At 49.5% G+C, this 27,743-nt stretch overlaps 1 protein-coding gene across 3 annotated transcripts in view; it reads right to left on the bottom strand.

The window, feature by feature from the left end:
- Window positions 1–27,320, bottom strand: part of LOC144170288 (regulator of G-protein signaling 7-binding protein A-like) — an 87,526-nt gene extending 60,206 nt beyond the window's left edge. For all 3 annotated transcript variants that reach the window (XM_077699982.1, XM_077699983.1, XM_077699984.1), the window contains exon 1: window positions 27,166–27,320. In XM_077699982.1, the coding sequence (XP_077556108.1) occupies window positions 27,166–27,198 (33 nt within the window). In that variant the 5' untranslated portion in view covers window positions 27,199–27,320. The remainder of the gene's footprint in view (window positions 1–27,165) is intronic.
- Window positions 27,321–27,743: the final 423 nt, after the last annotated feature.

Genomic DNA, 27,743 nt, shown 5'->3' with positions numbered 1-27,743 from the left:
GAAATAGTGCGTATATCTCAGCTAATGGAGAAGACTTTACAGTAAAGGAAATCGCAGGTCTCATGAAAAAAATTATCCGGCACTCAAGTCTGCTTAACTTGTTAGAAGTCGAAAGTCTAACGATTATCAAATACTTCTTTTTTGCCACGTCGTGTTTGCGCCTGTTTCTTATTTTACTTTGCCGCAGGCCTATTACCGCCGCAGGCAAGGAAAATTATCCCGCGGCACCCTCCACAACCCCGAGTAGGCCTTGTATGGACTTTGGAGCACGCTGGCCTGGAAGGGCACGAGGTCGCCCACAGTATGGCTATCCCAACCGGGGCCAGCACGTCCTCCTACAATGGGGCCGGATCCGCCAAGCACAGAATGGTCTCATACCAAGAGATAACCATGCATTAACACCTGCCCAGCAGAAAACTCCCCTGAGCCAAAGTGCCGATCACACCTGCACGGAGCGCACGTGGCGACTCCTCTAAACCGACACCTTTCCTAGCCCAGCCAAACGCACCCTCATTCACCCTTCCCTTTACCCCTCACTTGACGGCACAGCATGCGGAGCCCGCGCAACCCTTCCCCACGTGATATGGTAATGCATCCAAGGCCCTTTCCCCCATTTCCTCCAATCAGCAGTGGGAGGGGACGCTGGCGAGCTTAGACCAGGAGATCCAAACCTCCCTAGTCACCAGAGCCACCGACGTCGCTTCCCGGAAAACCGAGAGCCCAGGCAGCCTTCAAACCGCGCAAATCTCAATTAAAGTGCTCTCTCTCTCTCTCTCTCTCTCTCTCTCTCTCTCTCTCTCTCTCTCTCTCTCTCTCACACCATTTTACCCTGTCACTTCCCCTCTACTTCCCTTCCCCTGCACTGGTTTGTATGCAGGTGAGCTCCCTGCCGAGCTCAAAATATCCCTAGTGCACATCCTTTCCTTTTGCTTTCCTGCAAACCACAACCACCACCTGGCGAGAAAACACGAACGCCTCACACACCATTTTCACAGAGACATGGGAGGCGGCACTGGCCAGCTCGTCCCTTAATGATCGAGAGGGCGAACGCAAGAGCCGTTGCCCCTGAATCCCGGGACCTTGGGTTCCACCTATGAACGCTTTTTTTTTTCTTTTTTTGCCCCCTTCCCCAATACCTCTCCTCCCACTCTATAATAAACGTTTTTCCATCCATCCAGGTACCAGGCTTGTACAGTTCCGGGAACGGACTGTCACCACCAACCAACCCCAAGACAAACAAACAACCAACGGCCCTTTAAGTAGTGGTCATATGACGTGATAGTAGCACGGCGGAGTGTTTCGATTCACAAAATGCAAGTCTAACGACGTAATGACCTCAACACGCGTTTTATTTTAAATGTGGTTATCACTTATACGTCCCGCCATCCCGCTAGCATCAGTTCATAAGTGCCCTCGTAAGGGTACCCTTGGCACTTCCACAAAGTAACACGGTGTAAATGAGTCTACCCTGGATCAGAAGGCCAATCCTTGCAAATACGCGTGACGTCATAACGTCGTATCGTTCCACTTCCAGCATGGCTAATAATGACGTCCGGGTCATGCACTGCAGTGAAGCGAATGGGCTAGGAACGGTGGATACCACCGGCGAAGAGAAACTGAAAGCGCAGAAAGTGTTCATAAGCACGAGGCCGCTATATATAAAGACGTAGAAAAGGTGCTGACTGGACATCCGAGTAGACTGGGAAAATGAGACAGTCGCGGTCGCGGAGCTGCAGCTCTCCTGAAACCCCCGAAAGGAAGTAATTACGACGCGCATGTCTGGTCGACAGATTTTGGCAGGCGACGTGCGAGTTGGAAACAGCGGCGAACTAATGACTACAGATGCGAGTCGCACATTGCACCAGCGGGAAGAATCATTAATGCCACGTGTCATAACCAAATAGTATTTCTTAAGCGTCGGCGTTCTAAAAAATGTGGTTGTTTCCTCTGTCATCGGAATCGGTAAAGCACGAAAGTGAAATGTGCAGCGAAATCTGCAGCTGACCATGATTTGCGGGTCGGAGGCTGCCTTGTGGGTTTGCTTGGCGAGCGACGTCCTGCTGGCAGGTCGCTCCGGCAAAGGTGTACAGGCGTCATTTCCGTGACGGATATGACGTCAGTGAAATCTCGGTGTATCCCGGCATAAAACACTTTCGTATTAAAATATAAAACCCGAAAACGAACAACCATAAGTATAACGTACTCATTAGTCGCAAAGGTTGCTTCCTCGCAAGAAGATCCTATGCGCAGGGGTGCACCCTTTACAAGGCACTTTTCGTTGTACTGGCGTCACTTCCGCGATGGATATGACGTCACTCAAATGCTTGTGTACCCCGAAATAAATCACTTTCGTGTTAAAAAGCTAAGCAAGTTAGCTGCATCAAAAACAAGCATTAATTACATGCAATGCTAACCGTACTTTAAAAATGTCTCGAATTATCCACGTGCTTCTCGTTAACATAAATTTCAACTTTCATGACCAAGAGGCAACTTCAGACGAGGCTTGAAAACACCGACCTTGGAACAGTACGAAGCAACGGCTGTGTCGGCGAAGGAGGCAAGATATTCTCCCATTGAAAGAGTCACTCCGAGGAAACCTGCACTACAGCCTTTTTACGCGTATTTACCTTCAAGCTGCCCTGAAATCGCTTTCATCGCTTTTAAACCGAGAACAGAGAACCCCTATTGAAGAGAACCGGTGGTGCAGAATTTGAGCGAGGTGGAAAAGCGTAGTTTGAACCACACGTGCGTGGCATAAACGTGCGACTCGCTTCTTTCGGCCTTTCCGTTTCCTTATCCCAGTGTACGTGCATCAGTCTGTGTTTATCTTTTCTGTTTCCGCGCATGAAATTAAGCTGCGCACGTACGGTTTCTTCTGCGGACGAAAGTTTTAGCGAGCTTTATGGTCGTCAACAATTTTTTTCGAAACTCCAGTACAGTTGTAGACAGCAAGCATCGAGTTTACGAGCCGCGGAAACTAGTGATTGCTGCTAACTGAGGAAACGTGAGCTCGACGGAGCGCTGTATAACACCAGTCAACACATAGTGAACGACTCGTAACTGGAGCTTTGCGAGCTCGTTCGAGGGTGTGTGTCGCCAAACGCGCCGGCGTAAAATCGACGGTGCACGCATGTTTTCTCGGCCTCTTCCGCGCTTCCATGTCGGCGGCGCTTCCGTTCCGTCGGCCTGTTGTTGATCCGCCGATTTAGTGGCGTGCGTCTCCGGCGGATTTCCGAAGCAAGACGGGCTTAGTTCGCGCGCTCAACTTCTCGGCGCGGTGCAAGTTACGACTCGTAGACGCCATTCAGCGGTCGGATGTTCTAGAAGGATGTTTTCAGATCCCTTTGTCGTTTGATGGGAGACAAACGGCTGTGCGTGTACTGCTCAGATGCAAGGCGTGCGGGTTAATAAACGTACAGTAGGCACTGATGGCAAGTCGCGCCGATCGCAAGGATCAGTTGTAACTAGTCCGTTCAGTGTTTTGAGCAGTATTTTTTAAGCGCGCCACGGGATTTGAGTTCGGGTTGGTCGCCTTACCCCTCTTTTTAATGGCTGTCAGCCTCGTAAGCCGGCAGTAATGATGGCGATAACGAAAAATTACCAGGACTCTCAAGCGTTACTTGAGATGTAGTGAACAGGAACAAGCAAGCACAAAAAAATCTCGGGAAGCTTGCACTCATGCACAAGACTTGAATCGCGAAGCCGTTGTAGGTGAGCATTCACGGTCACATAGTTTCAGTAGCACGCCCTGCCTTTCGGTTCGCGGCCTCTTCCTCGGCCATGCGAACTATTTGCGGCGTGGCCATGCCGAGGTCTCTTGTACGATACTGAGTGCTTGCACGCGACGATGCGAGGTCCCGCGCGAAGGGCTCTCCTACGATACTGAGCGCATGCGCACGCTCCTCTCGAGTGTTGCGGCGGTCACTATCCCGTGTCTTTACGTTGTAGAGTGGGTAATGCGACAGCTGCGCGACGCCTACGCGATAACGTTCACCGCGAGGAGTTTTCGGCGCGCACGAACACCTAACTTACGGCCAGTAACAACAGCTCCGCTGGTAAAAAAGCTGAACAAATTCCCGAGTGGGAATCGCGATAGCGCGTACGCATTCTTTCCATGGGCTCATCTGCGCAAACTCAACTCTACGCTTGACCTGGAGGCCATAGGCATAGGATATTTTATTAAAGGGGCCCTGAAAGGCATTTTGAGCACGCTAAATGAACTAGCGCAATCGCTAGATTGGGTCGCCAACGTCACCTGTGCCAAGTATTACTCTTTTACGCGCAGCGGAAAGCTCACACTTTTGTTGCAAAGTTTGTCGCTTTTTTCTCACCCTTTCCTTCGTGTTTTTGGACGCCGCCATCTTCACATGTCTACATCATCGATTCCCAGATGTTCGTCATGAGCTAGACATCCTGCTATTGGGCGGCTTTTTCACGCACTTCCGCCAAAGAGATGAGTCGTCTGCTCAGCGTCGGCTCGCCGGCTGATCTGCCAGCGGAGTGCCGGAGTGCTTTGACATTTTACGACAAACGAAACAAGTGTAAACAAACGCTTAACCGTTTGTATTGAATGCAACACGGCCATAAAACGACGTGGATTTTATCTTACGCGAGTACGTACCATAAAGAAAGTCGCGTGGCACTTCTTTGGTGCAATCGCAGAGAACGCCCTGAGCCGAATGCCCGGGTTTGACGCGTACATTTTATTCAACTTCAAAACAATCCAGAGATGCGTTTCGAACGAACGCAACGTCACAACATGCGTTGCAAGTCTGAACCGCGATTGACAGACGATGAGTTGCCTCCTCCTGCCCGTCGTAAATACGGCACTCACCTCACACCCGGTTTGCGGGGACGAGCAGCAAGTCACAACTCTGGCGCGCAAGCGAGAAGGCTTTTAGCCAGGCACACTGCACATACCCCATGCGAGGTTGAGTGGTACGTCGTTCGAGAAAGATAATCCAGACCATGGGAAGCACTATCCACCCGCAGAAGTACAATGTCGCATTTCATCGCGAAACGAACGCGTCCACAACACACAGAAGGCGATGCACACACACACACACAGCTTCGGTCGCTGCATTGGCTTAGCTGCAACCTTCGTTCGGACAATCAGCGATGCTACGACGATACAGAGCTGCGTGAGGACGACGTGCTAACCACTTCACGTATTTAAAAACACAGGGTCAAAGAACTAGGTTCATCGGAAGCAAAAAATCTTTCCTCCATTATAGTGCCTGAAATATACTGGCTAGTGTGCCGAGGGCGGGCTCCAGGTGGGCGCCGGGAGCGATGTACGCGGCCGTCTGCCGCTTGGGGCGCTGCCGTGCAGGAGTGTGCGCGTTCATCCGGCCCGAGCAGATCGCGCGGTTACCTCCGAGCTGCGTAGCAGACGGCAGCGGCAGAACTTTCCATTCCCGCTTGCGACGAAAGCGAGCGAAAGCGACGGGAATTCTGTCGCGCAACCAAAATTTGTCCCGACCATTCGAGAAAAACGATCGTCGCGCGACAAAGCGACGGAATTCCTGCCGCTCTCACTCGCTTTCGTCGCAAGTGCGAACGGGCCTTTATGCGCAATCTCCGCCCCACATAAAACAAGCTCTTGCTTGTCGCCTGAGCATACGGTTGATATCTGACTACGTTACACTGTGCTTGCCAGTGTATTTAAACGATGTCACTAGGTTTGAAACGTACGCGCTCGGCGTGCAGCTTTGTAAACGCAAGCGGTTTCACATACGCAGGCTATTTTGCTGCTAATAGAGTTTTAGTACAGCGTTTGTGGCCTTTGCATACGCTAAACGCTAAATTTTTGCGTCCCGCTACGTGACACCGCGATGGGAGTTTTAGTAGAGCGTCTCATCAGTTTTGCGTAGCGACACACTAATGCATACGGCGCCATCTGTCAAATGTTTTCCGAAATGTCTCGCCGGCTGATCTGCTAGCGGAGTGCCGGAGTGTTTGGACATTTTACGACTATCCAAACAAGTGCAAACAAACGCTTTCCCGTCAGTGTTGAATGCAACACATGGGTGCAGCTTGTCAGAACACGGGTTCTCGCTGATCGAGTGCAGCGTTGGTTTGCTCTTCGCCTTCACGTTCATCGCCGCTGATAAAGCGATCCGATCCGGCGCGTTTTGTGCACGGGTTCTGTGTCGGTTGAAAATGTCTTTTTTCACATGCCGCCGGTAGTAGAAATTACAACCACCGCAAAATAACACCCGGCACCAGCGGGGCCACATCTGAGACCGCGCTTTTTGGATAAACAGTGCGCGGTGCACCAAAGGGAACGAGCGCACGATTCTCCCCACGCGGCTGCGAGTTCGCCGCCGATACCAACTGCAGCCCTGCAGCTACGTACACCGCGAAAGGGCAAGGCCAGGCCGCACACATGCGGCCAGGTCATTCGTTCGCTTTTCCAGCCTGTGTCCATGGTGTCTACAGAGATGAAAAAGCCGAAAGAGCTGGCCCGTAGCAGACGGCAGTCTGTGGGAGCGCAATAGCGGAAGTACGTCACCGCTGAGGAGCGGAGCATCATGGGAGGGGAGGCCAACAGCGAAGAAACAGTTGAAAGGAGGAGGAAATACGGCGCGACGATAATTCGCGGTTTTTGATTTACGATTTCTCAGCTAATACTCATCGCTTTAACAAAATTCTTGCAGGAGGAGATTGCTAATACATTGCTTTATTTGGTTACATGTACATCCATGCATCGGCGGAAGGCATTTCAGGACCCCTTTAAGTAAAAGGGCTTTTTTTATTTATAAAAGGCCATGGGGCCTCTCGCGTCAGGCGTTACGTGTCACGCATTATGGACGGACAGATGTTTGAAGAGAGCCACCTAAGAATGCTTACGCATTAAAAAAATGAGCTCACAAGAGCTTTAGGACACCTCTCGTACGGTGAATGATATCCCGAATTTATATTTCACGGTAGAGGCGTAAAACGGGGATGGTCGCGAGGGGGGGGGGGGGGGGAGATCGGCTTGAGCCCGTGCTGAGAGGTATTAAGCAAACATGGGCGGAGAGTCAAACATTTACACGTGCATATTATAAAACATTTGCAGTTTCGTTACTCCCCTCCCCTTAACCCCGTACTAACGTCCGGGAAAACAGTTCTGGGGTCGCTGGCAGCTGATACATATCGCGTGTCAAGTGATCACGGTGCAGCTCGCTCGCTCACTCACCTACACGGTACGCGCAAAACAATGATGATGGTAATAATTTTACTTTTTTGCACGATCATCACAATCTACTTCTTCATTTTATTCGAAACCTGGACAGTTATCAGCCAAATCTCCCCCGTAAATACCATGGGAGATTGGACAATAAGCTCGATATAATCACTCATATTGCCGTCAACGATTATCGTCACCCTTGTCATCGTTTTCACCGACGCTGGGGATAGGCCGAGCCGCCAAACGTCAGCCATCATATTTCGCGCCATCCCCTTCGTTTTCCCAGGGCTAGCTGAAGCAGTCATCTTTACTGCGGAGATTTTCCACGAACTACTATACAAACTGCGACCGTCGACTTCGTGTGCGGCATTTAGCCTGAAGTCATGACGTACGTATGCAGCCCTGCTCAGTAATGTTCAATACCTGATTTTAAAATAGGTCGAAACAACCAGAAGCTGCCACCTATATTTATTGATCGCCTTACCAATTTTTCTGTCGCAACATGCTTTAAAAGAAGCATGATATCGCAACCGTAGACGTAACACTCGAGCATCGGCTTGTGGCTGTCGTCTGCACGCGGATTCGTTTCACCCTCTCCTAACCCATTTCAATAAAAAGTCCTGCTGCGTTGTTTCCCGCCCTCCAAACTGTAAAATTGTTTCGTTAGCGTTCAACGGTTTCATCATAACCCGCAATTTCTACTGCATTTTAACAACAAACAGAAAACACACGCGCCGCGTGATTGAATTGAGTCCCACCTTCACGTGAACACGTTTTACTTGATGTAATAAGCACTCATGAGCGCGTATCAGCACTCTTAGCGACCCATTCGTTAACGGGCTTTAAAAAACACCCCGAGCAGCGAAATAGAAGGCTGCAGACCCAATTACACAGGCCCCCATTGCAACAGGGCTATTTAACGTACGGCTGCCGGGAACCCATTATTTTCGAAAACCCGCAAATTGCGCAGAAATTTATTGGGCGCCTCCAAGCGCAATATTTAAGTGGCTGCACCTCGCCGCGATCGCCTCGGCCGAGGTAAAGCAGCCACGCAAGAAATTTATGGCGCACGCCGAGTCATGAATATTGTATGCACCGCGTTGCGATATTGTCCCGTTGCGTTTAAAACTGCCATTTTCGACAAACCGCCGGGAGCGGAAGTATAACACCGGGTTCGCCTTCGGTAAGTAATATGCACTTCGACCCCTAAATATTGAAGAAGGGCTCGTCGAAAGTGACACTTTGTTCTTAACGTCTACGAGCACTCCGCCGTTGTTAAGACTGAAAAGGCCATCTCTTTGAACTGACCTCAGTTTAAACAATAACGAACAGAAAAAATGAATGACGGCTCCACGAAAGCAAAACGATGGTCCCGGCACTTGGTACTCTTTGCTCCGATTTCCGCATAAGCTTTAAGAACTACGTCCTAGACGGTGTGCGCGCATCGGTGCATTTTTCATAATCATACTCTCCGGCAGCTATTAAAAGGAGCAGCGAAAAAAGGTGACAGTACGAAAACGTCCTCGTCGAATCAAGTGCATGGGTTAGAAGCGAGCGCCCTGCATTCGGCATTCACGTACCACTCCCCTTCACCCCTGCCTCGTTATTCCGACTTAGTCATTTCCGCCTTGCTTATTTAAAACAGGCGCGCTCAAGCGGCTGCTTTACGGCCTGCCGGCTCCCTTTGCGCCCTCGTCCGTCCGCGCAATGCGCAGCCAGCCGAGTCGTGCAGTCTGCAAGGCACGGCGAGAGATCGATAGGGAAACACTTTGCAGCGCCGTTCACGTGTGCGTCGAAGCCAAATTGGACCATTTATTTTAGAAGCCACGTCGGTCGGAAGCGGCTCCCTCCCCCTTCCACCCGTACCTCTCCCTCCCGTTCCTGACCGACGACTGAACTGTTTCTCGACCTCCCTTCGTTTGCCTTCCCTTCTCTTCCCCAATCTCTCTTTCCCTTTTCCTTTCCTCTTAGGGATCGCAAAAAACTACAAGGCGCGGTGGTCCGTGCGGCGGAAGATCCATACATACTCCGCCGTAATCAACTTTCAGAAAAATGAGCGCCCGCAGGGGCCACCACGCGCACCCGCGAGTGAAGGGGTGAACTCGTCGTTCTTCCTCGAAAAGAAGCCGGTCGCATGAGAAAGTGTGACGCGAGAATGGCGCCGGTAATGAATGGTGTCTCGCGGCGCGGTACACACCGTCCGCGTCGCAGCACGAATAGAAACTCTCCGGAGCCCGTCTCGGGGAATGGCCGTCCTGGGGTTAAGCGCACGTGTTTCCCTGGAACCTCTGACGCGAAGTATGTATAGATTCACAACACTGCCGAGGGAGACAGAAGCGTGTAGCATTTAGTATCAGTGGAGGAGTGAGGGTTCTGTAATAGGAAATAGCTAACCTTGACATAGCCGCTTCACTAAGTTGCTTTCATGCGCACGTTCCTCCTTTCGTCAAGACCCACTGTAGACCACAGAGATACTTAAAAATCCCTGGCTTAGCTCCATTGACGTGAAACGTGGGGAGGGGCGAAGCACGCAGTGTATAAGTGTATTCTTGGCGCCTTTGCGCTTTTGCCCACGGAGCTGAAGCCATTGGGGGTAGAAGCATACAGCTTTGCTGTAAGCCTTGTTTCTTTGAAGCACGAGGCTTTCTAGTGCGCGGCGTGGGAAAACGAGTGTCCCGTTGGGTTCATTTAGTACGCGTTACGTTCTAGCGCGAGGCATTAGAAAACGAGTGATCCGGTGCTTTAGTACCGTGACTACATGATACTACGACGGCATGAGACGACGGCGACATGAGACGCCGACAGCCCGAGCCTTTAAGGGGCTTTTAAAACCTAGGGATCATTCTGCCGTTAGTGTCTGCTAGAATCTGCGAAACGCTCGGTGAGACCGTGTGAATCACGCAAGTATGCTGTTCCGCATTAGCATGGCCGGCGCCGCTCTTGCGGGTACCCATTTAAGACTTTTGCTCTCTTGTTTGCAAAAACTTGACGAAAAGTCGCGTGGCTGAAAGAAACAGAATTCACTAGGGCAAACGAACCCTTCTCGAAGCATGAAATCAATTAAGACTTTCGAAATAAAGAAAAAAACAGCCGCCTTCGCGTCTGCCGAATATAGCAGCCAGATGTTCAGCTAAAATGGGACACAGAACAAAACTCAATAATACGTCAAACGGTCTGTTGTGTCGTTCGTTTAATTCCTTGACAAAAATTATTCGAACTGTATTTAATGTCTTTACGCACCTACAATTCGTCGGACACCTACAAGGCCGCTTCGTGTACGCATGCGAAACCGTCACAGTTTCGTAGGTGAAATTAGTTCGAGGAATGTTTCTACATTTATAACCACACAGGAAGCTCCGCGGCTGTGAATGTGGTGTCGCGGGTATTCCCCGTGTTCTAACGCGAGCACTTAGCAAGCGGCGCATAGCACTGCGGCGCAAAATTAGTTCTATCCCCGACGACAACCTAACCTTATCAAACTGCTTTGACCGCGGGCGTCATTGGTAAGAAGGCGGTAGCCCAACGCGTTCTTTCGCTCAGCAAGCGAGCCCGGCCGGGAGGCCAAAGAGCTTGCTCGCCAACAGGCCCGCGTTCTAACCATCCGGGCCCTGGAGAGTACCGCATAGAGCTTACCCCACTCACTATATTTCAAGAGATTACTCAGTACTGTAGGCTTAGTAGGAGACCATTCCCACTCCCACTTCCAAACCAAGCTTACAAAATATCAGGAAACGACCCTACGACTTCTGCAATCAAACCCTCATCCCACCCGACTTAACCTAATGTACCCAAGCCAATATTCAGCTGGATGTTAATTCTGCCAGCAGCCAGGAACACTCGGGCACATTATTGGAGAATGTGAAGTTACCCCAGGATTTCCACCACTACTATTCCCCCCCCCTCCCCCCCCCCCCCCCCACTCAAGAGCAATGGGAGACACTGCTGTCTAGCCCCCCCCCCTCCCGGACTAGCTCAGAAGATGGGTACAATACGCCCTTCCACGTGGCTGTGCGCATGCCCAAACTTTGCGTAACAATGGAGGCACGTGCTCTTTTTGTGTCTTTTAGGGGCGAATCCCCTTGAATGCTGGGGCTTTCGGCGTCTCCTGTGGTCGCCGTCGTTTCATGTAGTCACGGTACTAAAGCACCGGGACACTGGTTTTCTAACGCCTCGCGCTAGTACGCAACGCGTACTAAAAGAACACACCGGGACACTCGTTTTACAACGCCTCGCGCTAGAACGCTTCATGCTTCAAAGACACGAGACTTTTACAGCAAAGCTACATACCTCTACCCCCAACTGTTTCATCTCCGTGGGCAGTACCTCCTTACACGTAGGAGGTACTACGTGTTAGGAGTGCGGTATCCGCTAGCATGTCGTACTCGTCATCTGCTGCTACTGCTAAAATCCTGGCTTGCTAAGATATTGGCTTCACAGTGAGGGCGAACGTGATGCAGCATTTGATAAATCGGCACTTGCTGGCTAGGCTGAAGGTCTTCGAAAGCGTTATAACTCCTTCTGACCTGTCGATATATCGTGTCAGACTATGATACCTTGTGTTAGAGTATGATATCTTGCGTTTTTGCAGCCGCCCCTTTTCCATAGGGGCGATTTCCCGTGCAAGCCGGGTGAACTTCCCAAGCGTTGTAGTCCCACACAAGGGCCGAGCGCCAGGCCGGCGAGTCGCTTGTACCTATTTTACCGGTAGGTGCCCGGCGCCACCAAGGAACACGAATTCACATGGTGCCTTCCACAGCCACGATGGACGCTCAACTCGCAACCGCCTGTGGCAGACTATGATATCTTGTGTCTCGTGTCGATATCTTGTGTCAGAAAAAAAAAAAAAAAACCTTAACCTGCCATAGCGTTGCTGGAGCCGGTGTTGTTCCCCAGCTTATTCTTTTTGTTTTTGGGAGGGAGGCAACATGAAAAAAGAATTGTAATAGGAAGAGTAGATGGTCCGCCAGCCGGTTGGATAAGTCTACTCCCTGCCGGAACTCAGCCACTACATTGAGCGCTGTGACGTCCTCTCTGTTCCCGCGGGAACTACGCATATCTTTGATCACAAGCAGGTCTTAGCGACTCCAAACCTTAGTTGCTGGATGCTCCGTCACCAGATGTGACGGATGGATGAGAGTTTGATGATAGATTAGGTCAGTGTAGCCGCGTTAATAGATGCGCTACGTCCGCCGCGTCGCGACTCGTCAAACTCACTACCGTAGGATGAGTTAAAGTCTTGCTGGCGCGAGGTGTTAGTCCGGCAGGGGCTAGCGCGTGAGGGCCGCATCACGGCTGTGCTGAACGATACACTGTGGAGGCTTCGGATCGTTAAAAGGGGTGGCGCTAAGCTTCCCCATGTGCGACTATGTAAATGTATTGAGGTCGCGATATGAACACCTGTTACGGCAGTCCTCTAGAGCTGCTAGTTGTGCCCAGTTTTCCCGCCGGCCGATGACAGACTCATCCGTGGGACGGTACGTAAAAGCACGACCGCTTTGCGGACCAGGATTTGGCATGTGCTAGAGGTTCTGTTGCCGGAAGGCTCAAAAAGCGCCAAGGCCGACGGTCCGAGGTATTCACGGCAGATTTCGCTCGCATCCTCACATCACGGAACACGCTGAGGGATGAGAGGAACGCCTAGTGAAGTTTTGTGTATGTGTGTGTGTGGGGGGGGGGGGGGGGGGGGGGAGAGGGGGGGGGGGGCTGCCTCAGGTACCTGATGACAAAGCGAGCAGAATATGCGCACCAGCCCGGGGCTGCAATGTTTTATAAGACATTCTTTTTCCGTTGTTGGGTGCGCGCTTCTCGCCATGGTGAACGGCTTTCTTCTTCACGGAGAGCGGCCGCAATCCTTTCGCGGGGGCCGCGCCGCCCTGATTGCGAAGCCGGGGGGGAACCCTTCGGACTCAGGTGCGTACAGATCAATCACGCTCCTCAACGCAGATTATAAGACTGTCACGTCCATTATAGCCCGCCCAATGAGCCACGTACTCTTATGCACCATAAGCATCGCGCAAACGTACAGCGTGCCGGGGCGGTGAATTTTTTCATCCTTAGTCCTGACCCGTGACCTATTTGACTTCACGTCGCGAACCGGCATTTATGGTTGCCTTATATCGGTCGATCAGGTTGCCTTATATCGGTCGATCGGCCTTGGATAGAGTGGAGCACCGGTACATGCTCGCTGTTTTAAGTCTCTACAGTTTCCCGTCAGGGTATTTAGCTTCCCTTAGACTGGCTTACTCGAACGGGATTTCTCGGCTACTTGTTAATGGCGGCCTCAGTGAGCGCCTCACAGTTGCGCGCGGGGTCAGGCAGGGTTGTCCCTGGTCCCCCTCTCCTGGACACCCCTATGCGTTGCGTGGAAGCGTGCCCTTCCATTCGCGGCTTCATGCGGTCCAATCATGGCCAGATCAAGGTTTCTGTATGCGGATTATGTGCCCCTTTTTCTCCCGGATGAGGACAGCAACCGAGCGTTTATGCAGCTTTTTATCAAAATACGGTAAGCTGTCTGGGTCCCGGCTGAACAAGGGCAAAAGCAGAGCGCTACACTTTGGGGCGCTTGTTGCTGACTCGGCTAGAGACTTAATGTGGGTGTGCAGAGTCCGGGTGCTAGGTGTAGTTTTCTTTGCCTCTGGAGACGTTGCCCCGGATACGTGGAAGAGCCTGCTAGACACGGCCGACAAACGCATTGACATAGCGTCAACTTTTAGACTGTCTCTCTCTGAAAGGAGCTATTAAGTCGTGCGTTTCATCGGTGCTCTTTTACGTGGTGAGGGTGGCTTGGCCTCCTCGGGACATTACCCGCGGGCTGGCCACAAAATTCGGATCCTTTTTCTGGGCTGGCAAGACCAAGTCAGTGGCGCGCGCGCGCGCTCTGCTATCTCTGCCCCGTAGCATGGGGGGCTTTAGTTTGCCATGCCTGAACACTATGTCAAGTATTCTAGCGCTGCGCGGTGTGTGCGAACAGGTAGATGACGATGAGTGTTCGCGGCAGTCTCTGCTTCGCTACTTCATGGGTACTGCTCGCTCGTTGTTTATGACGAGCCTACTGTCGGACCTACAGCCGTGCAGCCACCGCTATCTATAGGTATGTTGCTAAAACACTTAGAGGTTTGCAGTCGAGCAATGCAGATTTGGATATTAGAACAACATATGCAACTCAGATATGCGAGAAATAGGCTGTTGTACAGTTGGATGACCGACAAGAAGAGAAGTATCGCGGGGCCGGCTGGCAACAGTTGTCAGCGGTGCTTCCTGCAGACGTTCGTGCTTTCGGGTGGCTGCGTGGATGGAGAGCCGTGCCGACGCGTAACGGCCTTGCACCATTCAGTGTGGTTCGCTCTGCCTGGTGCCCGCAATGCGGACGCACTGAGACTCTAGAGCATGCTCTTTTTGAGTGTCGTGTGGCCGCCACATTCTTGGTCTTACTCAGCAGAACGTTTGAGCTTAGGCTGGCAGCCCACACGAAATCGGGAGATCCGTTCGTCAGCCATGGGTGCATTTGTTGTTAGGCGCTGGCCAGGTGTAGCGGCCTTGCAAGCCCAACCACAGCCCGCGATGTTTTGGCGGGTTCGTAAAATGGCAATAAAGCGCTTGTAGCATGAGCTGGTTGCGCTGGGCAAAAAGCTTTTCTCCTGCGTTGGTCGACTCGTCTCATAACGGTCCCCAATAGCACCGTGCAATGGTGTGTAGTCCATTATAAAGATGTAACACCTTTGGGTTTCCCAGGGAGGGGACTAGTATGTTCAGCGGCCACGGCACAGCCTATGCAGCCTCGCTGAACATGCCTCGATGTGTAGACCTAGATGTAAACTGTTGTGTCGGAACTATTGGGACTGTTATGTTGACTTCCACGCGTGAATACCGGTAAACTGAACCTTGTGCAGTGGACATCAGTGTGAAGAGCCTTTGATGAGGTCGGCTTTGTTTTAATTGCAGATCACTTTATGGCGTCGCCTTGTCATCGTAGTTCGCTAACGGTCGATGTCAAGCGACTGCCGGAATAAGGCAGCGCAGCGAGACGACGGACCCAAGTGGAACATGGTGTACCATCGTCAGGCTGTCACGCTGAGGCTTCGAAAACTACGTGGTTTAAATAGTCATAACCGTTCGAACCTCGTGAACCGCTGGCGCTTGCCATACATCTATCTCCCCGTTGTTTAGCGCAAAGAAAACTGCAGGTACATTTCAGGCAAAATCTGTATATATAACGGGCAGCATTGAGTGGAACGGCTTTGATTTTTTCGTGAAGTTGGGTGCTGTTATCCTTCTTCAGTAGCCCTGTGTCATGTCGACCCATGTAGTAGCTAACTACAGCGGGTCATAGCTGTTACAAGATTTAATAAATTATCTGTCTTTTCAAAGCCTCTGTTTGGACGTGTGACGCCGCGGGACACTGTTGGGTGCGTAACGCCGCGTGATAGCGCTGGCTAAATTGCGTGACCGCGGACGAGCTACGATGACAAGCATGGCCCCTAAAGTGCTCTGCACTTAAAAAAGGCACGCTTCGCGAAGTTTGTATCGGGGTTTTGCGAGCAGATTCCGAACCTGAGTTGTAAGGCGTGCCGTAGTTTAGGGCTACGCATTAACTTTAGGATCTAAAGCACGCGCCAATATACGTGGGCGTTTAAAAGATTTCCCTCCGGTATAAAAAAAGTCACCGAGGCCTGTAATCGAACTCGCGACATCGTTCTCAGCAGCAGAATGTCTTAGCCACTGAGCCACAGAAAAGAGTGATATGCTTCACATCCCTGAGCAACTTCCCGAAAGTTATTTTTACACGCAATTGTTTTATTCCCGGATACATGAAGATTTCGTTGACGTCATATCCGTCATGGAAGTGACGCCAGTACAATGAAGCAAGCGGCCTGTAAAGGGTGCACCCCTGCACAAAGTGTCTTCTTGCGGGGAAGCAACCTTTAGTACTAAAGAGTACATTATACTTAGGGTTGTTCGTTTTCAGGTTTTATATTTTAACATGATAGTGTTTTATGCCGCAATACCCCAAGATTTCACTGACAAGATATCCGTCACGGAAATGACGCCAGTACACCTTTGCCGAAGCGACCCGCCAGCAGCACGTCGCTCGCCAAACACACCCACAAGACAGCCACCGACCCGCAAATCATGCTCAGCTGCAGATTTTGCTGCACATTTCAGTTTGGTGTTGTACTGATTCCTATGATGGGAATAAACCACAGTTTTTTGCTTAAAGGGCACCCTAGGCTGCCCCCCCCCCCCCCTCTTCTTTTTGTTGTTGTTTTTTTGTTTTTGTTGTCGTTGTTGCTGCTGTTGTGCCTAGATAAACAGGACCCCAAATTCAACCACAAACTCAAAACAAACGTGTAGTTCTGCTGCTTCAGAAGGGCTTGGGATTAATATTCTTTCTAACCTTCTCCTTGAAGATGGAGATTTCTTGGTCCTTTCTAGTAACCGTCTACCTGTAGCTGTCAGTGAGAGCTCTTCTTTTGTAACCACCGCATCTTTGCAACCAACGTGCCTCGGAGGGCGCGAATTGATGCTTTACTCCAGTGTGATTACCGCCTATTCACTCGCCATCCCAAATTATACAGGTGGGCTAACCATAATTTCGCGCTAAAGTACAAAACAGAATCATGAGTAGGTGTGCGAATATTCTGTGATAGCCCATAAGATTACATAACTAAAAAATAACCACGCAAGACGGATTCAGGGGGAAAATATTTACAGAAGCACGGTATGGGCCTGCCAAAGAAACCCAAAAGTTCGCCTAATCTCCAACCCTTCCCATGAGCAAGGGGAGAGAGTACTGGCTAGTTCCAGCAGGTAAACTCAGCTTCGGCTCGTGGAACATGCGGAGAAGGCATCAAACTCCAACGGTACCATGAAATAAGGAGTCGGAACACATTATCTTTTCTTTTTTGCAGATTTTCTCTCTCTCTCTCTCTCTCTCTCTCTCTCTCTCTCTCTCTCTCTCTCTCTCTCTCTCTCTCTCTCTCTCTCTCTCTCTCTCTCTCTCTCTCTCTCTCTCTCTCTCTCTCTCTCTCTGAGGATGACCCTAACAACTGCGTTCTGTTATCAGAGGTACGAAGCGTAAACGGACTGCAAACGTTCTACCATCAGCAAACTACAGAAGCAGCCCGCTAATGCGGCGCCATTTTTTCTAATTACGCCTCGTCCACCCCCTTTCTCTGGCTGTCTTTCTCCCGAACCCCGCCCCTGCGCTACGGGATTCAACGCTGAGCTCGGAAATGTCGCGGCTTTCTTCCACGAAGGACGGCAGCACGGCCACGCGGTGAAAGTCAACCCGGGAGTTCGCATTTGTTGCCGCGGATGCCCCAATCCGCTCGGTACGCGACGACGATGAGAGTCTAAATATAGACCTCGACGCATTAGTGAGTGCGAGAAGCAACGTTAACACACGCCCAGGTGTGACAACGAATCAGTGTTTCGTCCCCCGCAGGTTTCGCCATGTAGCGGGAAAGGCACGATACCAGCGCCGGTAGCTGGTTGCGCGGCTTCGACCGGGGGGTGTCTCTGAAGGACCAAGTGCGCACGCGAGAAAAAAATTTGCCCAGAGTGGCCTTTCGACAATGGTAACGAATCTTCCAGCAGATACTTCTGGCCTGCTACACCTACTCCCAAAGAAAGAAAGAAAGAAAGAAAGAAAGAAAGAAAGAAAGAAAGAAAGAAAGAGATAGATAGATAGATAGATAGATAGATAGATAGATAGATAGATAGATAGATAGATAGATAGATAGATAGATAGATAGATAGATAGATAGATAGATAGATAGATAGATAGATAGATAGATAGATAGATAGATAGATAGATAAAGTAAGAAAGAAAGAAAGAGAGAAAGAAAGATAGGAAGAAAGAAAGAAACAAACAAAGAAAGAAAGAGAGAGAGAAAGAAAAGAAAGAAAGAAAGGAAGAAAGAAAGAAGAAAAGAAAGGAGGTTCACGGGGCTGTTTTCTCTTACAAAAACAGGCTTCTGTGATTTATTCGTTATACATAATAAATGCCTCGCAGTTTCGCGCTGCTTTGGAGGCTAAGCGGTGTACCTCATGCACCGTCCATTTGCAGTAGCATAATCCTGCGCTTCCTTTATTTTCTCCTGCCCCATTTCCCACGAGTGCACCCATTTCCGAAACGAAGTCGTTTGCGAAAAAGAATGCTGGATCGCGCAGTTCTTCACGTCGTGAAGGGCGAGCAGTTTTTCTGTGCTACTTTCCAAAGTGTTCAATCATTCGCCGGCGTGATTTAATGATAGTATCCTACCCCGTTGCTACTTAGAGCCTGATTGCGTTCTCATCCAACTCACGAAGTCGTTTACTGCCACGTTATAAATGTGATGTGGTTGAAAGGTACAAGTTTCAAACTTTTCGAGAAGCATGCACATTTTTTCAATCAGCTTGGGGAAACTTCCCGTACCTTACGGAGCGAGATAGAATGCCTTAACATCATTTGCACCCTGAATTAAAATGTATTACTGACTGGAAGTGAGATTAATGGGACACAAAGACATGGAATAGGTGGGCTTATGAATTTGCGTCACACAAATCCACACTAACATGTGAGAAATTATTTGAACGTAACTACGCGCTGGTTTTTATTCACTTCTTGCGCTTTGATATAGTTTGTGGCTTGGTTTATGTTACTATCGCGTGTGCACAGCAAGCATCCAGCCTGAAATGCCCGAACAAAATACCACCGTACTATGGCTGTGGCCAGAATACAAATCCCCAAAACCAAGTTGTCGAACCGGCGCTGCCAGCACTGCCGTACGGCGGAGACGAGCCGGAATCGAGGCACCCTACTACGACGTTTATAGACCCACGTTTCCCTACTTCACCAGCGTTTCAAGCGGAACGTGGAACCTATCTAGTGAAACCTTTCGCTGCTGTTGCCGTTTGATTTCTTAAATTCCGCCAGGAGCGCGGGCAACAGCAGGCGACAGTTTTCTGCAGTTGATGTAGTATTTATTTCATTTGCTATCGCAAAAACAAAGCATCTAAATTTCTTCAAAAAACGAACGCTGCACATATCACTTATGTATTGATTTTATGCCCTATATTTGCGCAATTTCCTGTTCTTGTTCAGCAATGTTGACTAGTATGAACATTGGCGCCGCACTTAATCATTTAGATTAGATTTGGCTCTGGGTGTATAATACTATTGCGCTGCTTCTGTTTCACTTTGGCCGGGTGGGTGAATCGAGTCACAGACAGGCAGACAGATAGAGAGACATACAGACTGACCAAAATTTCTGCGTTTAAGTAGCCCAACTCTCGCTCAATTCTTTAAAAGAAGGCGAGAAGAGGCCGCAAACACAAGATTTCTGCGTTTAAGTAGCCCAACAACACTCGCTCAACTCTTTAAAAGAAGGCGAGAAGAGGCCGCAAACACAAGTTTGAAAACATGCATCACGGGACCGACTGGTAGACAGGTGCTAACGGAATATTTCGAGTGTCAATTCGAAATTCGAGAGATCGCAATCTTTATAATTGAGAGATGTGCCCTTGAGAGATGTGCACTACCCGTTAGAGTTCACTGATTGTGACTAGAGTCTTTCGTAAAGTCTCTTGTACAGGAAGAGCTGCTCTTCACAGGTGGATAGAACGTCCTGTTGTGCGTGCATGCGTGCATTCCTGTGCTTCATGTAGGAGTTTTTAGTAGATTGTATTGATACAGTGATGCAAGCAGCGTTCCCTTTGATTGACGAGGTAACAAGCTTGATACCGAAGGTGCTGCAGCCCGTGGTCCGCGATATTTCTCTGCTGCGTCTCCTTACACGCTTGGATCGGTAGGCTCTACGGACCATGAAGACAAAGCCCACCTTCCCTCATTGAAAGAACTAGCCTGTGGTAACTCGCTCAACTCCGTTATGGCCTGAAGGACGTGGTTTTCATCAGAAAATGTAAGAAACATCGAAGAGCGTTAAAATTTTTCGCTACACAGCGTCAGCAGGGATGTAATATGGAAATAATTGAAACAGAGCCAGCAGTGCGTTAACTCCTTGTGAATATCTAAATGGCACAATAATATGGAACAAGAGGCATCAACAAATCCCACAGTCATGCCTCTGGGCGGTGTCTTTAGGTGAACGACACAAGGGTCGGTCAAAAAAGTGGCGGGCACGTTTTCCTTAATATCTGGCCGAACTGATTAAACTTTACATTTAAATTGCACCACTTTTATTGAAAAAATAACAGTATTTTGAACGAGGAAATGTTGTTGCATTTGATTTTTATCGTGACTGAAGGAGGAGGAGGAGGAATAAACTTTATTTCAATATTAGTTTTTGTAGTAGTGGCAATGGGGGGTCTTCTCAGTCCAGAAGTCCCTGGGCGGTCGCTGCCAGGCGGGCCCTTTCAACCAGCCGAAGCTGGTCGCCGGGGTCCGGGCTGGTTAGCATGCCTTCCCACTGCTCATGGTTGGGGGAGGGAGTAGGGTGGAGGGATGGTGTGTGGAAGCACGCCCAAATCATATGGTAGAGTGTGCAGGGTTGGGGACAGTACTTGCAGGTGGCGGAGTAGGAGGTGGGATGAATGGCGTGGAGGAGGGTGCCGTGCGGGTAGGTGTTGGTTTGAAGGCGGCGGTACGTGGTGGCTTCTTCCTTAGTCAACTTGTCGTGGGGTGGGGGAAAGATGCGCCGTTCGAGGCGGTAATGTTCGAGGATGTCTTTGAATTTTTGAGGCACAGATAGGTGGACTTCCGACGGTGATGCTGGAGTGTTGGAGGGGAACGCCCGGTAGATATGCCGCGCGGGCGGCAGCATGAGCCGCCTCGTTCCCCTCCAGAGACTCATGTCCCGGGGTCCAGAGAATGTAGAGGTAAGGAGGGTTAGGGATGGACTGTAGGATGTGGAGGGCTAAGGGAGCTATGTGACCGGCGGCGTAATGGCGACAGGCAGCTTGCGAATCTGTGACGATGGTGATGTCTTGAGATGTAGTGGCTGCGAGGGCTATTGCGATTTCTTCTGCAGTTGTGGAGTCGTTGCCAATTGCTGTTGCGGAAGTCAGTTCAATTCCTCGGTTGTCTACTGTTGAAATAGCGAAGGCTGGTTTATCGGCATATTTGGCGGCATCAACGTAGCGGGTGTCTCGTGGCTTGACTTGAAGCATCTTGCGAAGCATTCTAATCCTGGCTTGTCGGCGGCCCTGGTTATGAAGGGGGTGCATATTCTTGGGTATTGGGGCGACGGAGATGCAATCACGTAGTTCCAGAGGGATGCGTTGGCGGGGGTGATGGGTGGCAGGTAGTTGGTAGCCGAGGCGATGGAGGAGGTGACAGCCAGTGTGTGAAAGCTTGAGCCGTTCGATCTGGTTGACATGATGTGCCTGAAACTGTAAAAATTTTTTCAACAGCGACGCTGTTGAGCAAATCGTTTGTGTATGGTGTCCGCAGTTAAAAATACCAAGAAAATGTCGAGCGCTCGCGCACGCGTGCCTCTAGCGCACGTTCGTCAAGCTAAGCATATCCATTCAGGGAGATTGGCGAATATTGGCCAGGAAAAAAAAAACCCAACGTTCGCTGTATGAGGCAGCACTTGCTCGGAACGAGAAAGACACGTCATAGCGTACGCCTCTCGTTCGTTTGTCCTCGTGTCATCGTGCGCATGCGCTCTGTTCCGTAGAAGAGCCGCGACTTGAATGTCGAAGCTGCTGTAGGTGATCGTTGACTCCACATGGGCCGCGGATAGTTCGCACGGCCGAGGAAGAGGCCGCGCTTCGAGAGGCTCGGCGTGCAAAGCATCCGCTAGAGACGATAAGTCGCGCTTGCAGAGGCGCGTGCGAAAACGGCGACCACAAAGACGAGTTCACTTTGGCCTTGCTCAGCATAAGGTCGTTGAAATGCCATACCGCCGGCGTCAACCACGACACTACAACGATACTAAAACTCGACTTTGTGTCCATCAATGACGACCTACAACAGCTTCACCATTCAAGTCTTGCGCGTGAGTGCAGCTTCCCTGAATTTGTAGGCACTTCGCTATTATTTTAGCTCTTTGAACCGGTTCGAGAACCGGTTCAGTGTGGGATGTAGTCGAACCGGCACTTAGCCGGAATGAACGAAATTTACCTGAAACCGTACCGTAAGCGAACCGATATTTTTTTCCGGGTCGACGCACTGCGGCCCAAAACACACAACCCTGCTTTCAGCGAGACAAATTTCTTCTATGCGCCGGGATAGCGAAATTTAAACATTCCCAGCTCACAAACATAATTTTTCGAATAATAATTCTTTCATACGGCTTCTGAGTTCACTAGCTGACAATTCATGCTCGGTAACTTTTCTCGCATAATTCGAATATCGTTCAATTCATATCAATCATGCAGCCCCTGAGTTTTACACAGCAAAGGTATCCCCCCTTCGCGAAAGCCAAAGTGGAGGGAAGGGGGCCGCCATTGTGGTACCATTCTTAGCCTGTTGGCTGCCCAAGTTGCTGACAAAACTGATACCTCCACCGTGAGGAAGTTAAATGACTCAAACGCCTTTACGATTGCCCCACACTGAACTCAAGAAGCGCACTGCACGTTTAGGAATAGCTCTAACAATGTGGTAAAATGCAATTAGTATTGCTGCGAGTAGCGTTACTTCCTCGTTTTAAAGCTCTTCAAAGCCTGCGACTGCATTCTATGTATTCTTCGGCATCATAGCTGTCATGATTGTTGTGTTCTGAATTTCTAGAGTGATTGCAAGTGCCGCTCTTCAGTGAATACGGTCGGCAACATTTCTAGGCACGTGATCCCGAGTCATTCTCACTCACTCTCGCATCTCGCACTGAAATACTGAAAAATTATTAACTTTCTCACCATTCCCGGGGAATATAAACCTTTGTACACGTAACATCTGTTAGCCTCTGACCGCCCCTTACATCTGCAATTTCGGAAGTCGCTGAAGCATACACCGCCTCTGTACACTTTAATTAAGTCGACAACTGGGGATAAAGCGATTGCTTCAGCTGAGCTATTTCCAGTTAAGGTCTAAAGTTTGGATGGTTGGTGTTGACTTATAACCATATATCTAGCGAAAAAGAGAGACAAAGGCCAAGAAAGAAGCAGACAGAACAATCGCTAACGATTGTCCCTGCTTCTTTGGCACAAATTAATAACTGGCGGCGACAGCGTGTGTTTACTAAACAAAAAAAGGCGTTTCGGCTCCCGTACGCATGAGCCTCCTTCACAATGAACTGAGAGGATGAATGTGATCTGGTTATGTTGGATTCAAGATGTAACGTAGGCAACGTGCGTACACGTGTATGACGTTGCACACACTCAATCGCAATGACGGCTACTTCCCACACGCGTACGCACATTGCCTACGTCACATCTTGAATCCAACATAACCAGTTCACATTCGCCCCCTCAGCTCATTGTGAATGAGGCTGACGCGTACGGGAGCCGAAACATCTTTTTTTTTTTTCGTTTTATAAACACTCGTGGTCGGCGTCAGTTTTTTAATTTGTGCCATGTGTTTCCCCGACAAGACGGGCTTCCATCCAACGCCTGATTTGTCCGCTTCTTTCTTTGTCCCTGTCTCTTTTTTCGCTGGCAATATGGTTCTAAGTGAAATACTTCCTTCTACAGTGTCACACCGACCCCGAAAACTTTCAGACTGCGTATGTTTACTGTACATAGTAAACCCAATCACTGCACTCTGTACGCATACGACGAGTTCAGCCACTTCGGCTCAAACTTTGCTGATTCCTTGGCAAGTACAGCGCACTTCAGCACACCCATCGGGCTGTCATTGGTAAGAGAAACATAATTACCGTAATTTGGGAGAAATTGATCGATTGGGAGTAAGTTTCAGATTGCCACTTTAAACTCATTATACGTCAATTAGGGTTTGCTCGATTCCACATCCTTTTTATTCTCCGCTTCAGGTACAAACTTCCTAACACAGAACTTTCTCATTCTTTCTCGACCGCGTTGCTAGCTCCACTTCCGTGTCACGGCTAATTAGAAACACGCCAGGATGGCATCTGGCTTTCGCATCAAAGGATGAAGCTGCTTTTCGGGAGACGGGACTAATTCGTGCTTTCAAAAAACGTTATTCGCTTTTTCTCTTTGCTTTGCATGGACGCATTAGGAAATTACCCGCATGGGTCTGCGGATTTAACATCGCCCGCAGAATTTGTAAACAGATGGCTGGCGGTTTGGGTTTTCAGTTTAGCGACGAGCTCAAAAAACCGTGTGTGAACACACACACACACACACACACACACACACACACACACACACACACACAATGTATATATATATATATATATATATATATATATATATATATATATATATATATATATATATATATATATATATATATATATATATATATATATATATATATATATATATATATATATATAGTTAAGAGAACAGGTTCCTGGTGTTAACTGTAAGATAGAGGAGTCACATTGAAAAACAAACGTCTAGACTATTTAAAGCAGCAAACATTCCGAAGTGAAGCTTCGAGGGCTCAACAGGTGTTTTGATTTACGCGGTTTGTGTGAGAAATTACATGACCCACTGCACGCGATATGGTAACGCAACTGAAGAAACCTTTACCTCTGCGCAGAAGCAGAGAGCAACGTCACAATGATCACCAGCGCTGTTGCCTTTCTTTTTTAATTTGATAAATGTTTGTTGGGCCCAAGTGGATAGTGCAGCGGGGAAATCATCCCTCTTGGTTTAATAAACATTTATACTACTGCTGCTACTACTGTGACTAGTTCAAAAAAGTTAAGCCTATGACGCCCTGAGAAGGTCCAAGGTATTAAAGCTCGAAAGGGAGCAGTCAACAACTGGATATCTTTCTGTTCGGCAATACTCGGGAAAAAAACAAATGTTGGGCTATCACACGATGAGCCTAGCGTGGAGACCCGAATGTCCTGAATTGCACAAAGCGCAGCCTTTGTAACTCTCGAACACGCTTACCGGGCCAGTGAGTCGACACTCCAAGGACAAAGGAATATTGGGTGCGTTCCAATTCTCCTTTAGACGGCTTCGTTTCCGTCTTCGCGGACATCCCGCCATGTAAAGACCCGTTCCAATTCGAACGAAGCAGTCAACGAAGAGTGCTTCGAGGAGACGATATCAAAGACTGCAGCGATGCAGGCCAGAGTTACCGGATATATACAGTCAAACCCGATTATAGGGTACTGCAATATGCGCAGCGATTAGTTCTGTATATCGAATAGTTCAATATAGCGAAACCCGCCCATAACGAGTTTTTTATTACGAGTTCGCAATACGCGGGACACTTCCCCCCTCCCCATCCGCGCACGCGGAAACCAACACAATTAAGTATGTCATTACCATACGAAAAACAATTCATTTATTGCAAGCAATAACGCTACTTTCTGCCTCAACTGCCTACTTCGCAAAAAGAGGTGATTCTTGTTTTCACTTTCATTTTGCAAAGTCGACAAGCACAGCATTCGAGTGCCTGTCCTTCGATATCGAAGCACTAGCCCGGCTTTCCACTCTCCTTCAGTTACGGAAAGTGTCCGGCGTCAAGTCGCTCCATGTGAGGCCCAACGTCTCAACCACGCCCAATCAACATCTCAATTACCGCAGCGAGACCATGGCCATCCGTTTCGGCGGAAATCCTAGGTTCGCCGAGTTCGATATATCCAATGTGAACTTCGTTATAAGGAATATGTATCGCGTGCATTTTCGTAACTTATTTGTTTTTTGTTCGATATATAGAATACTTCGCTCTATCCGGGTTCGTTATAATCGGGTTTTACTGTATTGAGTAACTCTGATGCAGGCTACCCTCCTGCGTTGAACTAAAGCGACGCCAGCGCCACCTTACTGCGTATTAATGTTGTACCAAAAGCTCTTGTTGTTTTATTGAAACATTTAGTATAATTTACTAGTGGTGAAGATTGATTTTTAAATCACGTAATGTTTGTACGGTAATACTATTTACGAAACTTGCGGCTTGCATTACTCAACGGGTCTGCTACGAGGCTGTCGTCTGCGTTGGTGTTGCGTTTGGGACCGCGCCACCGTTCCGATATTATTCCTTTAGACGTCTAGTTAGACTGCTTCGTAAGCTGTCTAGCAAGCTGTCCGCGGATTGGAACGCAGCCATTGTCGCCAATGAAGAGCCGATGTTGCCTTCTCTAGACGGCCGTCAAATTAATTGAAGCCAACACATTGCGGACATGCGCGCCAGTAGTATCTGAGCTCAGCAAGTGCTGCCTTTTCCTCTAACGTTAAAAGAAGAAAAGCGGTCGCCAAAAAGACAGCGATTGCTCTCGTTACCAAGATAACGGAGAGAAAGAGACAAGCAAACGCAACGCAATTCTACACCAGCGCATATTTTCTTCCCACCTGTCACGAGAGCCGCACACAAGACACTTCTCGTCTTCCCTCAGAAATAAGGTCGGCAGTTCATGCGAAAAAAGGTGAACATACACACGGAGATAAACAACCAGTTGACAAGACAATCGAAGTGAGTCGGCTATCTCTATGGCAGAAGACAATCGAATCGCCGTATAGACAGCAGTCGCAAGTTGCTTTATCCTTCTCACCTGCTCCCCACATATGCATATCGCCTGACACCCATCGCTCCTATTTCCAGCGGAATGTAACAACTGCAAAAGCCAACAATTCAGCACGTTTAACACCGCTCGACAAGCGGGCAAACAATGCGCTGTCACTGTACAAGCCTCTCTGCCAGAGAAAACAACGCGCTTACAAAGGTTCACGCCTTCTAAGGTGGCATTTCAAAAGCTATAGACGGCGCCGTGCCGTTTTCTATAACTGAAATACTAGCCGTTCAGAAGTATCGCTGGCATCGCGCAACAAACAGAAACGTTCGCTGATTTGCGCATTTCCTGCAGCGACCCTTCTCCCATCCCAAACCACAAAAGAAAACGGCGTGGGTTTTAAAAAAACTGTTAAATACAAATAAGAATAACGAGGCGCTGTATAGCTCGCGGCTCTCGGGCTCCAAACCGCGGTGACATATACGTGGCAGGCTTTACCTTGTGTTGGTCCCTGACCGAACTCGAAGCCATGAACAAGTGGAGCGTTCAGGCGCGCGTGTCGCTGCCGGAGGCGACGAAGGCGGAGAACGAACGTGACGCGTGGTCAAGCGATGTCCGGGTCCCGTTTTGCAACCTCACACCAGGTGGGGCCGCGGCTCGACACGGCGCTCACGACCCGGGTGAGGAGGAGGGCGCGAAGGAAGGGCACGGCGTCGTGTACTGGACCGGAACGTCTCGCCCCCTCTCTCCCTTTTTACTCCTCCTCTCTTCTGCTCTTCCATCATTTCTACATTCACTCTCTCCGCTGTAGGTTGTTGTCCGGCCAGTGCGGCCACTAGCGAACGTCGCCGCCTGCGGTTGTCGCGCAACGCACACGCTCGATTTCGATTCGTGTTTACGGCCTCGTCCACAGCTGTACCCATGACCCGCGCCTGCTTCAAGACTTCTTTCGATCGAGCGGGAACAAAATCCGACTTGGCACTTCTCGCCCACCTCCTTATCGCCGTTTTCTCGGTTTTCGCGAAGCCATTCTGTGGGCGGGGATACGTCCATGGCTTGTGGTTTGCCCGTTCAGA

The sequence above is a fragment of the Haemaphysalis longicornis genome, unplaced genomic scaffold, assembly GCF_048455015.1.
Source record: "Haemaphysalis longicornis isolate Haplotype H1 unplaced genomic scaffold, Haemaphysalis longicornis Haplotype H1 scaffold_2, whole genome shotgun sequence".
Taxonomy (NCBI): Eukaryota; Metazoa; Arthropoda; class Arachnida; order Ixodida; family Ixodidae; genus Haemaphysalis; species Haemaphysalis longicornis.
This window is presented reverse-complemented; position numbering and strand designations above follow the sequence as displayed.